Source organism: Manis javanica, chromosome 15, assembly GCF_040802235.1.
Source record: "Manis javanica isolate MJ-LG chromosome 15, MJ_LKY, whole genome shotgun sequence".
Classification (NCBI taxonomy): Eukaryota; Metazoa; Chordata; class Mammalia; order Pholidota; family Manidae; genus Manis; species Manis javanica.
Window position 1 is genome coordinate 82608308 of NC_133170.1, and position 20944 is coordinate 82629251.

Sequence of the window (20944 nt, forward strand, 5' to 3'; positions counted from 1 at the left end):
AAGCAAGAGGAAGAGTTAATGAATGAATGACCCAAAGGAATGCCCTCCACAATCAGTGGTTCACTGGAGTACAAAATAAGAGGCCTTTGGCAATGCCGTGAAACATCCTAGTACACTGGCTACTGTAGATGTTCTTCTGAGGATGAGAAATGTTTGGACAGGACTATAGGAATGTGTTGAAAACCTGCATTCTCCTCCTCCTGGGGGTCATTCCTGAAAATTTAGCCTGAAGTGCTCACAGGCCCCCTTGCAGTCCCCTCTCCCAGATCCTGGAATGTGGAGTTTGCCATGTGCTCAGGACATCTATCAGCATTGGTCATGAGTAGGTGTTCAGATGTCAGAGCCTTTATCTGTAATGAAAACAGAGCTGAGGTTCAAAAGGTAGACAGCTGGTGGCTAGCAGCCTATGAAGAGTGGGCAAACTATAGCTTTTTTCTCTCTACACTGAAGATACGTTAAGAATCCTTTGGTCCAAGTGGTGAAGAACACAACTCAAAGGGGCTTAATCTAAAACTGCCATTTAGTGGATTCCAGTTTTAAAAATTAAATAGGTAAATAAGCTTCAGGAAGTTTGATCCAGAGGTGGTCACCAGGGATACGAGTCTCATTTTCCTTTTTTCTTCTTTTCTCTGTCCTCTTTCCTGAGGTTGCTTCATCCTCAATATAGAGCTCCTACTAGCAGCTCCAGGCTTGCATCCTTCCACCACCTATCCATACAACAGTTGATTCTCCTGGTAGTTATCGCTTAATGGTGGAGAAGCTGAGTTCCTTCCTCCATCATCTGTTTATACTAGGACACATGCCCACCCCTAATGCGCTCGCCACAGACCAGGGATAGGACACAGTGACTGGCTTGACTAAACTCAGCTTAAGACAACAGTAACTTCTCTGTAATGATCTAAGGATAGGAGTGTATCCCATCCTGCTTCATGGATTACACCCCTAAGGAGTACCCAGAATTATTCACTTATACTTTTTAAAATGCAACAATGTAGAATAAAGAGCAAATCCCCAAATCAGATAGTTCATGATCTTAACTTCAAAATCTTACATTTCACTTTTCTTTTAAAAAAAGCTCCTAAAAATCTTATATACTAGTATGTAAACCTTGAAAAGCATGAGCTATATTGTACTTATCCTTTTGATTTTTGAATTTTGATTTTAAAGGGGATAAATGAAATATTACATACAAGGATTGCTATATATAATCAGAGTATACTGCATATTTCAAGTATATAGCCCAACATAACCTAATCTAACCTTTGTTTATATTCTCTAATATGACTTGTATATAACTTTAGAAAGTGAAATGGGTCTAATCATTAATGGGCTCCTCTGGGCTACATGACAAGGGCTCATTTCAAGTAGCTGGTGGAATTGAATGTGAAATTCCTTAATGTCTATTGACTCCCAGAGCCCTGTCATGCAAGTCTTTAAAATTATAGTGACTCTGAAAACATCAAGTTGTGTCCAATTTTCACTGAAGTCCCACAAAAGGAACATTTCTCCCCATTTCACAGTCCGGTCTGATGTAGCAGTGAGGACAGAGTAGTCACCAGGAATGGAAGAGCTCCTTTGGCCTTCCAAAGCCTCACTGGCTACATGACCTTGGGTACCCACCTCATTTAAAAAACTGGGCGAGGTAATAATCCTCAGAGGACTGCAGTTGAGAATCAGAAAAGCTATGCAAGCAAGGCACTGCCTACATGCTGCAGGTCCTAACAAACTGCACAGTGCTGGGCCACAGGCCGGGCCTGTGGCCGCTGATAGCTACAAGGCTACATGGTCAATGAGCCTTCTGCAGCTCAGTGAGCCAGGACAGATGTTCATTCAGGAGCTCCGGGAAACTGGGTTTGGGTCCCAGAGGGTGGCTGAAAGGACCCATTCACTCACATTCCACTCAGCAGCATTCCTGGCCTCTAGACACAGCCTCTGTTCACAGGGTCTGCCAATCTGTGGAAGAGAATGCCCTGACACCAGGCCCTGTCCCCATCCCCAGAGCCAATCCTGGGAAGAATGGAGCGCTCAGAGTGTGGGACTATGCCAGGTCTCCTGACCACTCTCATTTTTCCTTAGAACAAGAGCCATGTGGTGTTCAGGGGGATTTTTGGTGTTGGTCTTGGAGAAGGAGACAGTAGTGGGCTCACTTTAGGCACCCAAACCATGGAGCCTACCTTGGGAAGCCAAATTTCAGCCCTGGTTCCTGGAGCAATCTTCCAGCAACCAAGCAGGAGGCAATGTCAGAGGATGAGGAGTAACATCTCATCAACCAACTTAAAAATGGGAGGGATACAGCAGTTTACAACGGAGCCATACAGCTGGCACTGTAGAAGGGCCACCTGTACCCTACATCTTGAGTTAGGTTTTGAGCTTGGTCAGGGGAAGCAGGAATGGGGTGACAAGAATATGGTTCTGTGATCTTGGGAATGGCCTCACACCTCTGAGCCCTAGAGATGATCTCATAGGGCAGCTAGGAGGATCAAATGTGGGGACTGCAAAGAAAAGGCATTGGGAATAAACACATGAGATCTTCAGGTTTAAGTTTAAAACCAGGAAATGGTTATCAACAGGCTCACACCTTCCTCCCTCTGAACATCCACAGTAGAGCCTACCTCCCTGTGACAGTATATTGCAAAAATAACAGCCTGTGTCTGGCCGTTACTAGGGGGCAAGGACTGTGACAAGTGTTTTGCACACATTCCCTATTCAACTTCTTACTGTGTGACTGTGGGCATGCAACTCACCCTCTCTGTGCTTCAGTTTACTTAAGTATGAAACAGGACCTACCTCAGGATGACAGGAGTTAAAATTGACTAAGTGCTTAAAAGAATTAAGAGTAAATTGGTTAGATTTTATGAAGTCCTTAGAGTAGTTCATGGCCTTGGTACAACAAAGTATTTTTAAAATAAATAATTTTTTAAGACCTCATCATGTCCCTATGCTCACTTAAGGTAAGCCACCTACCCAAGGTCACAGAACCAATCAGGTGATTCCGGGCCTGCAGGAAACTACTACCCTCGAGCCTACTCTGCATGTGCTTCTCTGCTGCCCACTGACCCAGTTACTGCCTCTCATCTGTCCTTGTTCTTCTGTGGGCCTGGCATTTTGCCAGCATCCTGTATTAGTCTGTTAAATACATGAGGCTATGCCTTTGGAGAGCCCAAAGGTTTTAAAATAGCAACAAAAATGTATCTTCCTGAGAAGGTTTCAAAAAAGACTTGATGACATCAAGAATTTAGTTAACAGCCTTACATTCCCCCGAGAGGAGAGGAGTCACAAGGCACTGGGCCATGTCATGCCTCAGGTCTCGACAGGGCACAGGTGGCCAAGGGACAAATCTTATGATATTTATTTCACAAAAAGGGTCCAAGAGATTTATTAGGCAGCCCATGGTTAAGATACAAAATGATGAATGACAGTAACAACCACAGTCGATCAGCAAGTTGCCAGACGGCACTATGACACTATTTCACAGGACATCCCTGGGTTTACATTTCCTAACGGGCTGCCCAAAGAAATGAATCCCCTTAAATCAAGACCCAAATGTAAAGGGATTCCAGAGACTACTGGGGAAAGAGTGGCTAAAAGGCCCTATCTTATTAATGAGGGAGGGTCTGAATGGGGCTGAAATTCTGCAGGACAATTTGAATTTTTAAACTTAGTTAAGAGAAAAACAAACGTGCAAGGCAGGGTCTTCTGGGTCTGGAGCAGGGCGTCAGGGACAGGAGAGACAAACGGCAGGGGCTGGGACTTGACAGCAAGCTTCTCTCTTCTACTTCTTCCTCCCGCCTCTCTCCTTGAGGGCCAGGTGGATGATGGCACCATTGGCCATGTTGTAGTAAGCCAGCGAGTTGGAATCCTTGATGAAGATGCCCTGGAGAACAGACAGCGTGCCTTAGTGCAGGGCAATCTCGCCTTGGGCACATCATACAGCCTCACGACTCCCAATGTCTGTTTACAACCCTGAATTTATATTGAAGGAAGGAGGGGCAGTGGGGGGGAGGGGACATGGCCCAGGGCAGGACTAAAGGTCTCTGGTTCCTCCTAGAATGTTTTGCTTTTTCTTCCTTCCTTCCTACCAAAGTTGACACTGACCAACCCCATGAAATTCTGATTCTCAAATCCTAAGACCTTTAGAGATCAACTAGTCCTATAGCCTCATCTTACAGAGCAGGAAACTAAGGCCCAAAGTAGAGATTTGTCAAAGTTCAAAGAGGGAAAACACAGCAGGCCTCTGTGACGTGGCAGGCTGAACTGGACTATCATCTCTGTGTCCAGGCACAAACCCAGGCTCCCCAAGACCACACTGGTTGGGATGTCTCCACTATTGGGCCAGAAACCCACCAGAGCATTCCCACATTTTGGCCCCAAATATCCACCCTAGCCATTGAGGCAGAGAGTTTTTCAAACACCACACAAAACTGTACTGTGATCCCCACCAGAGCCTCATCCTGCTAAGCTAACCTAGCCCAGCACTCCCAGCCAGCACCATCATTTCTAGGATGGACTCAAGACGGCCACATCCAGGTGTCTTCCCAGTCCTTTAATGCCACAGAGGATTTACGTTTCTGGAACAGCAGAAGCACTGTGATCCAAGCAGCAGGACCACGGACACCTGACTCACCTCATACTGTAGCTTCTGTTTCCCTGCAGGCATACCCGTGGCTTCATGAATCTTCACTTTGATGACAGAGACCTATGGGACCAAGGAGAGGTCCTTTACCCCACTGCTAAGGTCAGCTGGAGGAAGCTGCCCCTTGAACTCTTGTTCCCCAGCACCTGATGCCAGCTGGTAGCAGCAACTCATACCTGGTCTGTGAGTGGGAGGGTGAAGACCAGCACCTGTCCATTCAGTTTCCATTCTGTCTTATCCTGCATGTTGGGTACTTGGACTTTGATAGACACTGGACCCTGCAAAACAGGAAGTGGCTGTTATGCCTGGGAGCCCTGAGTCAATTAGAAACTATGCTCCCCTATTCCTGGGCCAGTCCAGACAATGGCACCTCACCTTCTGGGCTCCTGGACTCTGGCCCAATTCACTACTGACACCACTTGTAACGTGGCTCAAATCACTCCTTTTCAAGATTTGGTCTCTCTTCTTTAAAAGGATCCTTACCCAACCTACTATTGAATCTGGAGTTGAAGAAGTGATAGGAAAATGCTCTGCAAATTCCCAAGAAGCACCACAGGGGGAAAGAATATGAGCTTGGAGGTCAGAAGACCTGAGTTCCCAGCTCAGCTTCCCTGCTAAGTAGGTCTCTCCAAGGCTCAATGCAATGTCTGTAAAGCAGTTGATTACCAACTGCTGTGTGGTACTGTCATGAGCATTAAGTGGCCAAGTGCCCATAAAATGTGTGGCACTACCCTGGCATTCAAGTAAGTACTTGGAAAGTGAGAACTATTATCAGAAGGAAAAAATAACAAAAAAATTTTTGGTCAAATGCATTGGGGGAGTAGAACTGGGATGGTTTCTGCCTCCTACCAGAGCCTAACAGCTTCCCTAGGGAACAGCAGTGCGAGCTTCCCACCTTCCCTTATTTCCAGCACCCCAGCAGGATCCCCTACTACGGCTGTAGCTGGATGCAAAGGCCACAGAGAAATTAACAACTGTACCCAGGAGTTCCTCCAGTCCTGGGCCCCTTTCACACCCAAGTCCTGCTGCCTGTGCAGCTGGGTTCTCCTTGCTGGCCCCCATAACAATAGTTCACACAAGGGGGGACCACCAACACCATCTGTTCCTCCCACTGCTGACCCCACATCTAATGTGTACTCAGAAACCCTCCCAAGACCTCCAGCGGCTGACCTTGGCCCCGAAGCTAAAACTGTGGAATAGGGTGAGCCAGGGTGTGTGACTGGGGCAGGACTGGGCCTCCCAGCTACAGGCAGCACCCTGGGACCCCATACCTTGTTCCTGCGTAAGAACTCGTCCTCAGGCATGAGGCTGTCTTCTGTCTTCAGTTTCTTAGAGGTAGGCTCATCTTCCATGGGAGGTGGTGGGTGGACAGGGGGCATTGGGGCTGGAGCTGGCACAGGGGCCACAGGGGGAGCAGGCACAAAGGCTGCATGTAACAGAAATAAGCAGCTGAGTAAGTAGGGAAAGGGACCCAGGACCCAGGGCTTCTGAGAGGTGAGAGACTGCAGTGGTTTCCCATTTCTCCCAGGCAGAGGTGTGAAGGGCCACTCCTTGCTGAGTCTGGCAGCCAGCAGGTTCCCTGGCAGGGTGACCTGGGAGGTTGCCCAGATTAGGCAGCAGAGGACTGGCCGGAGCAGATGCCAGCTGACAGCAAACATCGTCAGGCGTCTGGGCCTGCCTGGGCCTAACCCGTGTGGAGTGCGGACTCCAGCTCTGCCACATCAGCCTACCTCCCCCAGGAGCCGTGCTCCCCAGCTCCCAGCTTAGGGATTTGTCGCATAGGGAAGCAAAGTTCTCCTCCTGGCTAGACCCCCAGATGCAACAGAGGGCACCACCACCAGACACCACTCTGCTCAGTGTGGCCTGTAGTGCTGACGCACCCAATGGCCTAGAAAGTGACATGAGGGACACTGACCTGTTGGCACAATCATGGGTGGTGGGCGGGGTGCCATGATAGGAGGGGCCGAGGGAGGCATGGGCACCACATTGATCCTCGGTGCATGGATGATAGGTGGCATAGGGGCGATCACTGAGCCTGGGGGCAGACGGACCACTGATGCCATTGGGGGTCGGGGCATAACAGGTACCGCAGACACAACTGTGGTACGAACAGGTGGTGGCATCTGTGGAACAGAAAGGACCCACAGGTCAGAGGAAGCCCAGGCTGGATCCCAAGGTACACACAGCTCGCCACTGGCCACCCGCAGCCTTGAGGATGGGGGCTGGGCAGCCCTGCCTCAGCCCCCAGGGGTGGCACACTGTAGCCTCACACCAGGCTCTGACAGGAAATATGCCCAGAGAGGCCCAAGGAGACATTCTTTCCACGTGGACTCAACCAGCTGCTTGTGGCACTGAGAGAGCCACTAAAGAGGCTGACCTCAACTTAGCCTCGTGGAGACAGGCCAGCAGTTGACAACCCCTTCAAGCCCTCCTTTGCCCCAAGCCTGCTTCACATTTGCCACTTGCCTCCGTCCCTGTTCCGATCCTCCCACACAGACACAAGATCAGGTCAGATTTTCCCACTTCCAACTGGAGAGGTCTTTCTCAACTCAACCCACTGGGTATCTGGGCACCACTGCAAGGGAGCTGCCCTTCTCAGTTAATAGTGTCCAACCCCAAGAAGCAAGCTCCAATTCACAAGGTGGCTGCAGGCTTACGGCAGGGGGCCGGGGCACAGAGGTGATGGGTGGGGCCGAGCTGGGAATGTTGGTGGCTGAAGACAGAGCTGGGGGCTGCTGGGGGATCTCATTGGGCTTGCTGGGGCCGATCTTCTCCTTGGTGTCATCTTCCGGCACCAGGCCCTTGGCCTTGTGGATGGCCTCAATCTGCTCCTGGAGGGTGATATTGGCCTGGGCAGCCTGCTGGGTGCGGGCCATGCTGCCAGAGTGGCCGTCCCAGGTCACCTGCAAGGGGAAGCAAAACCATAGCCTGACAGAGCTCCTGGAACCGACCCCACGTGCGGGAGTCTGAGGACCGGAAGGCACCAGGTTCCATCTGAACCGCACCTTCTCCTCCGGCTTCTGGATCTCCTCCTCACCAATCTTCTTCCCGATGGCTGTTTCCTCCACACCGAAGATGTCAGTACGCCGCTCAGCCAACTGTTTCAAGCTGCTCTCAATATCCAGACCTGATACAGTCACAGAACAGAAGCAGAGGAGAGAAAGAGAAACTAAACCAGGCACCCTTCCAACAAGGCTGCAAGCAGCTTTCCTGGAGCAGGTGGAGGCTGATCGCAGGGGATGAGGCTGACTCGGGTCCCACCACAGCAGGCCTGTCCTCGAAGCCTGGGAGAAGAGGCCCGATCAGCACTAAGCCTGTAAACCAGAGCTTGCCCAGCCCCTGGACTTACGCAAGGCAACTCAGACATGGTTACACAAGAGGCCAAGGAGCAGTCAGCACCAAAAGCCTGGTCCTCCTGCCTCTGCAACGGTTCCCTCCCTATCATGCTGCTTCTCACACAGCAGTCCCAGGACCACTGCGTCTGATTTCAAGGTGCCTGGGGTACTTTAGCCATCGGAGTCCTCAGTCCAGACAGCCCCCAGAACGAGCATGCCTCCCAGCTACGGTCTTGCTCTAGAATGTCAAAGGGCATGTGCCATCCACTCAGGTGTCAGCCTTTGGGGGAATCCTACAGTCCTTCTAGAAAATCCTTCCAGGAAACATGGAATCTTTTGTAGCATCACGGGCTGCACCTATCCTCAAAAGCTTTTGTTGACCTCACTTTTTGTTTCCTGTGTTTGCTTAAAACAAATTGCAGTTTAGAGATTTTCAGGGGCCAAAGCTAGTCAGGGCTGTCAGAGAAGGGGTACAGCCTGAGCGGGGGAATCCCCCTCACCTGGTGCATACACTTCATCATCACTCTGCTTCTCACGGATGGAGCGATCTCGCTGCTCCAGCCAGCGGGGGTCAAGAAGACCAATGCGCATGTGTTCCTGCATTTTGCTGGCAGGGATCTTCTCTCCCGTGATGGGGGACACAAGATACTCATCTGGAGCAGGGGCTGGAGGCAGGGGCTTGGAAGCTAAAAGGAAACAGATGCTTGAGTGAGAACACTAGGTGGCAGCCTGGGGTAAGAGGGCACTGGATACGACGAAGTCCTCCTCCCAACATGAAGCCTGTGACAAGCTGCCTCGAGCCCTCCTAGAAACAGACAGGTCCAAGGAACATGTGAGGGCAAGAAAGCAGGCCCTACCTTTGGGGTCATAGTCCTTCCGGACAATGACCTGATCTGGAGTGGGGGGCAGAGGTGGAGGCATCGGTGTCTCTGGGGGTGGGGGTACTTTCTGCCCTTCTTCTTCATCATCTGAACCCTGAAAAGCAAAGTAGTGACAGGACTCAGAGAGAGGCTAAGAAGCCATCTCCCTGTAGCTCAGCCCTGGTGGCTCTCAGGGTGGCAGGAGACTAGGCCCCTGCCAGCCAGTGTCTGTGTGCTAAGCCTCCTGGGGCAGCCGAGGCCAGCCGGCAGCTGGCCAAGCTGTTTCCTCAGCATGAATGGAGCGCTGGGGCTGGGGACTGTGATGCTGACACTCCGCCCAGGCACTTCTAGCAGCTGGCACCAAGCAGTCCCAGGAGGCCCAGGGCACTTAACATGCTGGGGAGGGGTGTGGGGAGCAAGTTGGCACTCAAGGATAGCCGCTCATGGAGCAATGCTGGGAGGAAAAGAAAAAGTCCATTCCCACAGACACAGGGGCCTTTTCTTCTCGGGCTTGCACACAAATTCTTCCTGAGGGCAGGAGGGCCGCTTGGCTCCGGAGCCTCTATGCCTGCTTGAAGGGCCTGCCTTGAAGAGGGTAGAGGTGGCCGAAAAGCAGCACAGACTACGCTTAGAAAAGCTCTGGGAACCGCTCGTCATTTAGGCCTAAGCTCGAATGCATCAAATCACGGTGCAGTTCCCAGAGAACCAGCATGGAGAGGGTGGGGAGCAGGGCCTTTGGGCAAAAGAGGAAGGTCACAGAACGGAGCCGGCACAGCTTTCCGATCCTTGCTTGTGAATGCATCTTTGTTGCCTGACTGGGAAGAGGCTCTGTGCTGCCTGGGCTTACGCAGCTGCTCAGACAGGGTATCTTGTTCAGGACCCATACCTCCTTTAGGTTCTGAAGGGAGCTGGACCCGACCCTGGCGGCGAGCACCCTACCTCCTTGGACCCCAGGGGAGAAGGTCACCCCCGCAGGCCCCCCAGGGGCATACCTCATCCATGTCTTGCACTTGGGTGTCCTGGTCCAGCTGGGAAGGAGGCTCCTCTGCCTTCTCCTGTTTCTCGTCTTCCTCATCAGACTCAACCTCCATCTCGACCTCCTCACTCTCCCCGAACTTCTCGTAGCGCTCCTGGATGAGGATGCGGGCCCCGAGCTCCTCCGGGGTGGTGGGGGGTGGGAAGTTCCCTGGCAGAGGGCGAGCCAGAGTCAGAGGGAGGCCTCCCGGACATTCTCTCTCTCCCCCTTCGAGCGCTCCACGGGCTTGGGCTGATTTCTCTCCTTTCTCCAGAAGCCCACACGGGGTCTAGCACAGTATTTGCTGAAATTGGGTTTAACTAGGGCAATGCGGTAAAACTGAAATCTTTCAGGAGCAGCGATGAAACAAACGAAAAGGCCCTCTGAAGAACTCTGCTGACCCCTGGGAACTGCTCAAAAAGAACACCCAGAAGACTCTGAACTCCTGGCTCCCCATCCGGAGTCACAGACTTACCTTCCTCACAGACCCACCTTGCTCATTGGGTTGGAAGTCCACCGTTTCCACCACCACAAAATCATGCCAGTCGATCTGCGCATAGGCCACCCGCTCCTTCTCCTTCTCCTCCTCTTCCTTCTTCCTCTCGCGCTCCTGGAACTTGGCCCACTCCACTCGGTAACACACCTGAAGGGACAGGAAACAGCACGGGCTGAGCTGAATCAGTGGGCTCCTGACCAGGCTGCCACCTGCAGGGCACTCACCAGTCAGCATCTCCTACAGAACGGGAGGCTGCTCTGTCCGTAAGAGGAAGTTTCCGGAGAAAACTATGCTATTTGCATCTGGTTTCAGGCAGGCCCAGGGTCTGGCCCAGGATGAAAATTCTAAGTGCCACAGAAACCTTCTGTCTGGGGTCCGACGGCAGCTGTTTGTTATAAACTCAGAGTTTTGTTTGAGCTGGTAAGGGGCCCGTGCTCAGAGTAGCCAACTCCCTCCCAGGAAGCCTGCACGACAGCCGAGTAGCCGCAAGAGAAACAGCAGTCTGAGAGCCTGAACAAAGGCTTTCATGCAGCCACCCGGACCAGCAGTATCAATATGCCTGCGGCGTCAAAAGGCCTATGCCTCCATTGAGCCTGTTCAGGAGTGGGCTTCTAGCAAAGGGAGAAAAGAGGGGAACCTAGTGAAGCTGAGAGCAAAGCACAAAGCTGGGGAGCAGAGAATCCATGTTCCTCTGCCCTTTGCAGCCATAAGGCCTTTCTTCCCACCAGTCCTGTGCCTGGAGCGTAACAAGGCACTGCCTCAGAGACTATTCCTATTTCTAAACACAAAACAGAAGTCATGCAATATCATTAGCACTGTTAAGTAACTGGTTATGAGAAATTCAGTTTACCTGGTCTAAGACTTCTCGAGGATTCTCAGCCTCTTTCTTGAGCTTTGTAAATAATCCTTTAGGCGGAATCAAGATCTGAAACACAGAAGTGTTAAGATACCCTTCAGCACAACACGGAACAAAGAGGTGGCCTTTCAGGGCATTTGAAGTCACAGAAGGGAGAGCAAGGGATTCCGGGTCCCAAACCCAGCTCCATGAGTCTGTGTGACTTTAGGCCAATTACTGATCCTCTGTAAGCTGATTTCCCTCTACAAAATAGTGACACCACCACTTAAGCTGGTGCCATCAACTTAAAAGGTTGCTACAAGGATCAGCAGGAAAGTATGCAAACTCACTGGGAGACCACCCAATACGGACAATACGTGATCGCTGTTTGCAGAGGATGGATCTGCTCCTACCCCTTGGAGATGCTACTAGGCCTCCCCTGATGATCCTATTTAAGACTGGAGCCCACAAGCCCCACCTGCCTGGATTTATGTCCGCTGCTTTCTCTTTCTCCATAGTACCTATCACCATTTGACCTTCCAAAAACATTTCACTTGCTTATCACCCCTTCACTAGACCAAGAAAATTCCACGAAGACAGGATTTCTCTGTCTTCTGTTTACTATCCTATCTCCAGCACCTGGAACAACGTCTGACACTCAATGTATACATGCTGAGAATGAATGCTGACTTTTTTGCTCAAAAGAGGCAGTCATCCCAACTATGCCAACAGCATCTACTGTCACTGGCAAAGTGCCTCAGCCCCACCCCATTCTCCCTGTACCTCCACCCCAAGAATTGTTCTGCTCCTAGAGTCTCCCATGGCTAGTGGGAGACACCAGTGCCCTCAGGTTAGAGTACTAAATACCCAAGTTCTGAGGGAGAAGGGAGAAGAAAATAACAGAATAAAAAAGGATCTCGGGATCTTAATCCAGGAAACAGTCGTCTGTCTGTCTGTCTGCAGACAGTGAGTGGTTAGAGTGCTCCTGGTGAGATGACTTGCTCCCCAGGACCCGGTACCCCGGCCCCACCCTGCCCAGGCACCTTGGTATACTGTTCCACCAGCTTCGTGAAGTAGTTGAAGAGACTGTGCTGTGGGCGGAGGAAGTCAAACTGGTAGTTGCGCTGCTCTTTCTGCATCAGCTGGGTCAGGAACTGGCGTCCATTCCTTGCCACAAACTGAGCCGTCAGCTTCACCACATCCAGGTCGAAGGCTGAGATGGAAGGGGGGTCTGCGATGAACTCAAACTCGGGAGGGGGTTCTTTGGGCACAATGCTCTCTTGGATCACCTGAGCTTGGACCTGAAACGCAGAGGGAATATGAGCAAGCAGCACAGAGGTGGACTGGCTCCAGAGGGGCTGAGAGCGAGCCCCCAGCAGGACAGCAGGCACCACTGCACTTGTTCATCAAGTGCACACCAAGGGCGCATTGTATGAGAGAACTCTAACTCATGAGAACCCTCATTTCTTGGCTAATTGAGGCCTCAATTCCCTGAATGGCTTCAAGTAAGATCTGTTCCCCTCTGTGTTCTGCTGCTGCCCTGAAACCCAGGTCCAAAACCAGGTGGCAGAAGATCTGACAGGAAAATGGCTTATTAAATCTCACCTAAAAGGAACAGAGGACGCAGTAAGCCCTAATAAGTGGGGAGGAAACCGCTAGACAGAAGACTTCCACATTCATTAACTTATCCGGCCTCCACAAAAACCACAAGGTAGACAGAACAGGTACTGGGAATCCCTTTTATAGATGAGGAACCTGAGGCCTTAGGAGTAGTAAATTGTGATGCAAAGTCTCAGAACCTGAGTCAACCTTTATTTCCCACTATAAAAATAAAGGGCAGCTTTTGCCACCATGATTCAGGGACTAGCCTAGGTCTACCCAGGAGGCAAAATGTGCCAACCCTTCCCATCTTCACTGAAACTCTAGCAGTCCATAGCACTGGGCTGTGCTGAGGGGGACATTAGGGCAGTTCAGATGGAGGAGCCTTAGGAAGGCGAACCAGGAGGGAGGGATGGCACAAAAGTGGTCCACAGCCACATCACAGCATTGCCCTTATACCCTTGACCAAGACAAGGAGGGGCTGAGAACATGGACTTCACAGAGTCCCGACTATGGCCTTGGGTAAAATGCACTTTCCCAAGCCTCAGATTCCTCATCTGTGAAATGGTCACCCTGCTGGTGCCCCGTGAGGCTCCTGAAGCACCGGGCAGAGCCCGACAAGCAGTGCTCCAGAAACAACAGCTGTCAGCGGCACTTTGCCGTCTCGTCCAGCGCGTGCCCCTGTGAGACAGGGTAAACCCTCACTCCTCTCCCTGGGGGCTGTGAGGTGTGCAGAGCCCGGGACCCTCCCTCAGCCTGGGGGAGCACAGGGTGGGGCTGGAGCCCACCTTCTGGGGCAGCTGCTGCTGTGCGGCCTGCTGCTGCTGCATGACCTTAGGGATGGCGGCTGAGGGCTCCTGAGCCTTCCCCTCCTTGAACTCGCTGACCTTGTGGCGGTAATAGGCATGGTAAGGGTCGTTGGGGTTCAGGAAGTTGAACTTGGGGTTATTGATTTCGTTCTGCCGTATCCTAGCTTCAAATTCAGGTCCGTTTCTAGAAGGAAGAAAGAATTAACATCATAACCCCCGCAACTGCTCAGGCCCAGACCACTCATCTGAGCCTCTGGCCACCACCCCTCAAACAGGCCTGCCCCTCGGCAGAGCAGAGCTCCTCCTCGAGATTCCTGGCGCTGCTGCCGGTGTCCCGGGCCGCCTCCAGCCCGGCGCCGCTGCCGGTATCCCCAGCCGCCTCCAGCCCGGCGCCGCTGCCAGTGTCCCTGGCCGCCTCCAGCCTGGCACAGGCCTCCTCTACCACAGGGCTTCCCAGGACCGCCCCTGCAGCTCCTCTGCCAGGCCGGACGTTTCCAAACTGTCTGGTTTTTCTTTTTCAAAATTTATTTACCTTAAGAAATGTATTTTAAAAAGCAGGCATATATTACTACTTCAAATAACAATCAGTATAGCTTTACTAATAGGTGGCAGTTATAAAATTAAATGAAAATAAAGTAATGTACTTAAAGTTTAGCTCAAAGTTTGCTGGGACTGGGGCCAGTTCTCTTAGACAAAAAGAGGGAGGACTGAGTACTGGGGAGGTGTTCGAGGTACCCTAGCACCAAACTGAGACTCTGTTCTTTGGGTAACAAGAAGGACAGGGAAAAAAAAATGAAAATGTAGAGAATCTGATTTTATGCTTCATTGAAGTACTGCCTAAAATCACGTCATATACTAGAGGGTGAAGCCCACACAGGAAACAGTTCTCCAAGGACTCAGATCCCTGCCGCTCTGCGGGCACATTCAGATGACAGGGGAGCAGTTAAGATCACCGGAAGTTCTCCCATCTCTCTCTGTACCTGGGACAGTTTTCTGCATACCTTTTGTTTGCCTTTAAAACTTCAGGATAATGAAAAACGTCCTCTCATGATGTTTAGAGAACCCAGATTTTTTTTTTTTAAAGAATCCCAATGGTGTCACACATACACAATACCTATATCAGTCAGAAAGTGTACTAACTTTAAAGACACAAAATGTGAACATGTTCAAGTTCTGGGTTCACTACTGACTCACCAAGTTACTGAACTTTTCTTTGACTTGATTTCCCATGTGTAACATATGCCTAACACCACCTTATCCTCTACCTTGAAGTACTGATAAGATTGAACTAGTTACGGAGATGCCAAACTCTTTTTGAATCAAACAGTGGCTTGCAAATACAAGGGCTGTCACTCCTACGAAGGCTAGAAGAGGCTGTTCCAGAAACATTAGACATGATCTGGATATTAGACATCAGTGGGGTTTCTTCTGCCCTCCAGCCAAAGCCCAGCACCGAGAGCTATCCCAAACACACCCAAGGACAGCTCCAGGGCTGTTGGCACCCAGGCTGCTCCACTCTCTTCAGCCTTTCACATCCTGGCCCTGATGAAGAGACCACAGGAGACAGGGTACAGGCATCGCTGTGACCAGATTAGGACCATAATCTGTGCCAGGACGGTGGTCATCAACACCTAGACTAGCTCCTCCCCAAGTCCTGGTCATGCTCACGCTCGGCAGTGTCACCAACACCATGAGGTCTCCACATGACAATATGTTAGTCCAACTAGAACTTCCTGCTTGGAGAAGAAGCACTCTTTCCCTCTTTAAAGAATGCAAATCACATGCCAGGAGGGAGGTGAATCCACACTTAAATACTGCTAAATCAGGCCACCATACCCAGCAAACGCCCGGGGGGAGACAAAGGGCTGCTAGAAAAGGGGGCTCTGGCTGTCTCCTCTATCACTGCCTTCTAAGCCATGACCTCACCACATCTGGGAACAATCTGAAAGATACAACAAACAGGCAGAAATGTTCATTCCAAGTTACTCTGATGCTTTAAGTTCATGTTAATTTCATGTTAATTTTAGAATTATATTCTCTAACACAAGGAATAGATTTCAGGAAAAAAAGACATGCTCTGACTCAACCCAGCTGGTGGGACTTTGTAAGGGTAATTTCCACTTCAGTTTCTTGACAAGAAAATGTAGGGAATGGAAGGAAAACTAGAGAAAAAACACTCCTTTTGGAAAAAATCACACTTGGTTGCATGTGCTATCAATCAATATGTGTGAACAGAAGTGAGGCGACTTCTTTTATCCTTTTAACTTGCTTTCTTTATCCCAGAGTGAGATGCTGGTCTGTACTTTCAATGCAACATAAACAAAAGCAAGTCCTCAGATTTTAGAAATGCCTACATTGCAATCATCATAGCCAAAAATAGATCTAGAGATGTGGATATGTGCATTTATTTTTAAGGAAACTTGGATAGACTCTTACTTCTGTGGCAGCAGAGGTTGGCACAAAATTATTAGAAAGGTACTTGGCAAAATGTTTTAAGAAATCTTTAAAAATGTTCTTTCAAGCCAGTAGCATACCACACAGAATCTCCTAAGGAAACAAGCTAGAAAGGAAAGAAAATGCTTAGAGACTTCCCTATAGCTTCAATTGCCAAACTGAAATGTTGCAAACAACCTTCAAGGAAAATACAGAGGCGATGGCCAAGTCAAGGCCTGTCACCTCAAGGTGGTGTGTCCTCTGCAGAGAGGGCCACAAAGCATCAGGAACCGGGGAGCACATGGGAAAAGGCTTACACCACAGCTCGAAAGGGAAAAGCAGGATGTGAAACTATCTCTACTAGTATTATAAGGATCTAAAAAAGGATGCCACAGGCCAGAAGGAAACAGGAAAAAGTGAAAACAGCTGTAGAAACTATTCTTGCAGTGAGATTGTGGTGATTCTTCCTCCAACACCCTTTTCCTATTTTTTCTGTTTTTAAACTATCAGGGGAAAGGGGGAAGAATGAGTGTTGCTATGAGACATTAAACATTTATCATAGACACAACACCTGCTGCCCAAAATCTGACACAGACCAATAACATTCAACTGAGCATAGAGCAGTTTTAACCCAATACTTAGGTTAATCAAAGGTTTTGAAATGTGTTATGAATCCACATGGATTTCACGGTGTCCATGTGAAAAGATACAGTGAAAGATCTCAGCCAGAGTAACCTCCTTCTGTTTCATTTTGTTAGGTTAGGAAAGGAAGGGCCCATCTATTAAATGATGTACTGTGATGGGGATTCTGCCAAGGGGTCGAGGGATGGCCCCAGGGAAAGCATTCTGCTCTGACTGAGGACAGCAGTTGGCCCTGAGCTAGCTGCTTCCAGTCAAGGAGATGTCCAGTTTGTCGAGAAGCCAGAAATCAAGGTTTATTGTGCAATCTACTAATTTTTAAACAGTGTCATCTAACTCAAGTTTTAAGAAAATATCGTGAGGTCAAATAAAAGATCTGTAGGCTAGATGTAGCCTGCTGGCTGCCAAAGATACTTTAAATACTCTAAACTAAGAAATGTATTGACCTTTGGAGTCAAGTGGCCATCAAGAAGATGCCATCCCAAATAGTGAATCTGTGGCATCTTACTACACTGATGGACAGTGACTGCATTGGGGTATGGGTAAGGACTTGATAATATGGGTAAATGTAGTAACTACATTGTTTTTTCATGTGAAATCTTTAAAGCATGTATAGCAGTAATACCTTAATAAAAAATTAAAAAAAAAAAGCCATCCGATGAAGTGTGAGCATATGTAAGTACAACGGGAAAGGATGAGGAAGTTGGACTAATTTCTATGCCACCTAAGAAGACAGCTAAACCTTCACGCTGTGCCTGAACTGAATCCAGTCCCATTACCTCCCCTGCCTCACAACAACTCTGAGGTGGCATTTATTCCATTTTGCACATGGGTCGTTTGAGGCTCTGAGGAATGTTGTCCTTGCACAATGAGAATGATTAACTCCCTTTTTTGTATTCCTCATGCCAGCAGCTCAAATAAAGATGCACAGAGTATCCATCTATGACAAAACAGCTTTCCAGGCTCTTCCTCAGCCCAATGTGAAAGCACAGGCTCCTGGTGACTCTGGGGCTGGGTGACTCGCACTCTGCCACTAGCAGGCTGGAGACATCAGTCCTGCCCGTTGCCTATCCCACCACATTGTGGTTTTAGATGAGCTAACAGATCAAAGCTGACAATGACACTTTAAACACCTAGATGTCACCCTTAGGCAGATTCAGGAGCCCCTGGTACTAAATCTACCTGTGACTCACATGAGCAGAAGTAGCTATGTTACCTGGCCACAAAGCTGGCGGTCTTGTCAACAATATTCCTGACCTCCGGAGGAGGGTAAATTATCCCCACCACTGGCTTGGAAGGAGTGGAATCCTCCTTTGAAGATGCTTCTTCTTCTGTGGGCTGTGAAAATAGGAAAAGAAAATAAGGTCTTTAAGTTTTTGGCTTTGGGCTGGTTCCCTACCATTAAACTCCTCCAAAATATTATTGAGAATACAGATTCTCCCCCATTGACGTCCCTCACGTCAAGGACCCTCTCCTCTAGAAGAGAGGTTCTCTTAACTACACTGTGCTTGTATGGGACTCTCCTGGGGAACGAGTAAAAAAAGAGCAGCCTTTTTTGGCTTTCCCCAGCTAGACTGTCTCAGATGCACCAGGAATCTGCATTTTTACCAAGTGAACAAGTGATTCAGATGCAAGGAGAGATCTGACCACATTCTGAGAAACCATGTTCCAGAATCTAGAAAGCCAAGTCTATCTCCCACACCCAAGGATGTGCCTGGCATGGGATATTTGGCAATTGTTTACTGAACAAAGAAACGAAACTCCTTGCTGGCAGCTCTTTCTGCCCTGAAAGCCCCTTTTACATCCATTCCATAATTTTAACCACCACTCAATGATCAAATATTTTGTCAAACTCCATTGGAATACTTAATATTAATTGTCCTGTAAGTTGCAATATCCCTTCCTTACTAGCTTCTTCCCCTCAGTAAAGAAAGGGTCAAATCTCTAATCTTAGAAAAATAAAAATTTCCCCTTTGTCCTCATGCTCCTGCGGCTGCCCTCTCCCCATCTCCCTCTTCCCCTGGTAGCTAAATGTCCTGAGTTCTTCCAGTCTTGCCTTTCCCACTTCCTTACCTCCCATTTGGTCCTCATCCATTTCAAGTGCTTCTACCAAACAGCCAACTACAGTGGTTACCTGGCTATATGACCAGTGACAACTTCTTCACAAGCTCTTCACTCCTCAACCCCCAGGTCCTATTCTCACCTGTCTTTCCTTCTTGCTCACCATTCCATCCAAGTCTCCTTCCTGGCCGTTTCACCACCTGTCCTATGTTAGGGATCCCCAAAATTCTGTTCTCAGTTGTCTTCACAATATTCATGCTGTCCTCAGGCATTCATAGCCACATCCTCTGTTCCCCACCTACCTCTATGCTGAACGATCCTGGCCAAATCGATGTCCCGATCACTCTTGTGTGCCACAGAGCTTCAGATCCAGCTGACTCCTGAGCACTTTGACAGCTAACCTCTTTCCTCATGAATGGCCAACCAGGTACCGAGGCATCCAGACCAGAAACAGTGGCCTCCTGTCCCTCCATCTCCACATTCCATGATAACATTTATCAAGCATAGAATAGGTTCCATATACTTTACTTAGCACTTCAAATATATTAATCTTATAACTGGTACAAAAGCCCTATCTCCATTTTAAAGGTGACACAACAGAGGAATAACGGAGAAGTTAACTGGCCCAAACAGCAGAACCAGCATTCCAACACATCACTTTAGCTGGAGAGCCTGCACCACCAGCCATTCCAGGCCTTGGAGCTTGCCAATCCCAACCCCTTCTGTCCCAGCCCCCTGCCACAATCTAGGCAGGGTGCTGAGCATTTTCTAAAATAACACAACCTATCTGTCCTTCGCACAATTCTCCACATCACTACCTAAGTACCTGAATTTCTGCAACAGGTATGTCACCATCTAGCTTCAAACTCTTTCTTTTCTCCCCATTGTCTATTAGGAAAACATTAAATCCTCAGAAATGCATCTCTTGCCACGACTCTCCCAACATTATGCTTCAACCACACTTTATTTAGCTCTGACCAGAGGAACCACCTGATTCCTACCTTGGTATCTTTGCACTTATCTTGTATGATCTTGCTTCTTTTTTCCCAAGTGACTGGGAAAATGCCAATAATACATAAGTACTTAAAATATTTGTGGAAAGTGCATGGACTTCTTTTGTCTTGTTCCCCACTATATTATGAACGCAAAACAGCAGTCAGTGTACAATATGCGCTCAACAACTATTTGTGGAATGAAAAAGAATGCCATTTCCTTTTCCCAATCACCTGGCTGGTGAACAAACTCATCCTTCTAAAAGCCTCTTACCTCTAACTCTTGTGGGCTTCACCTACCTTAATTTCCCCTTTACCCCCACCAAAGCGATGGTGATTAGATTACCATCTCCTTTGCACCTGGTACTTGTATTACAGGGCCTATCATATCATCTTCCCCCCTCAGCTGATCGAGATCTTTTGTAGGGTTTGGGCAATAAACATCTCTTTAATATTCACTTATAACTGTCTCCCCACTAGTCTGTGAGCTCCCCACGGATGGAGCTGTGCTTCATTCATTCAGATGAAGTCGAGCCTGGTACAGTGTTTGATTTTTAGAGTAAGCACCGAGTAAATGCTGAGAACCAAAATTCAAGAATGTACCGTGCAATCTTGGAAATTCGGGATTACTGTGCAATGGCTGGGCGGGGGGGCCCAGTGGCCCCAATTACCAGAGAAGGCCGGTGTACAGGCTGGATCCGTGCTTTCAAACTTTAATGAATCACTGTGGGATCTTGTTAAAATGCAGATTCTTATTTAGAGGGTCTGGGGTGGAAACTGTATTTCTAATAAACTCCCAGATGATGCGGCTGCTGCTGGTCCGCGGACCACACTTTGAGAACTAGTCTTGGGAGCTCCTTTTGCTACCAGAAGGCAGCGCCAAGTGGGGAGGGCGTTGCCTCCTGGGACTTGCAGTCCCTCCAAGCTCTCCGAAGCGGCCGCTCCTTCCTGCGCGAGAGGAGCCCCAGCGCCGGAGAGGAGGGCCCAGGCCTAGGGTCGGGCGGCCAACCGGGGTGCAGGGGTCGCGGTACCTGTTTAGGCTCGGTGGCCGCGGGCGGCGGCGGGGGCACCGCCTGCACGGGCCCGGCCGGCATGACTGCGACGCTGAGGGCTGCCAGTCCGCCTCGGGGTACGTGAACAGTGCGGTGTCAAAGCAGTTTACCCGCACCGACGGTCCGAGAAGCTCGTAAGATGGCGGTTGCCGAGCGAGTCGTGGAGAGGAGGCCAGGCTGACGTA

The 20944-nt window shown here is 49.5% G+C and overlaps 1 protein-coding gene across 1 annotated transcript; it reads right to left on the bottom strand.

Annotated features, from left to right (window-relative positions):
- Positions 1-3326: 3326 nt before the first annotated feature.
- On the bottom strand, positions 3327-20944 carry SF3A1 (splicing factor 3a subunit 1). The gene is made up of 16 exons (XM_017659916.3): positions 20739-20944; positions 17871-17992; positions 13562-13766; positions 12218-12475; positions 11190-11264; positions 10336-10486; positions 9821-10014; positions 8826-8943; positions 8469-8654; positions 7639-7760; positions 7291-7536; positions 6549-6756; positions 5905-6059; positions 4810-4911; positions 4625-4696; positions 3327-3874 (listed from the first exon to the last, which is right to left on the bottom strand). Exons 1-16 carry the CDS (start codon positions 20799-20801, stop codon positions 3773-3775), a joined length of 2379 nt encoding a protein of 792 aa, XP_017515405.1. The 5' UTR covers positions 20802-20944; the 3' UTR covers positions 3327-3772.

Bases quoted from the DNA above. Each gene is read 5' to 3' on its own strand.
- SF3A1 (XM_017659916.3), bottom strand. From the start codon at position 20,801: ATGCCGGCCGGGCCCGTGCAGGCGGTGCCCCCGCCGCCGCCCGCGGCC. The intron at 12,476-13,561 runs GTGGGCTCCAGC...TCTGCGTTTCAG, and splicing joins AGCAGCAGCTGCCCCAGAAG to GTCCAAGCTCAGGTGATCCA. The intron at 4,912-5,904 runs GTATGGGGTCCC...CCTGTTTTGCAG, and splicing joins AGTTCTTACGCAGGAACAAG to GGTCCAGTGTCTATCAAAGT.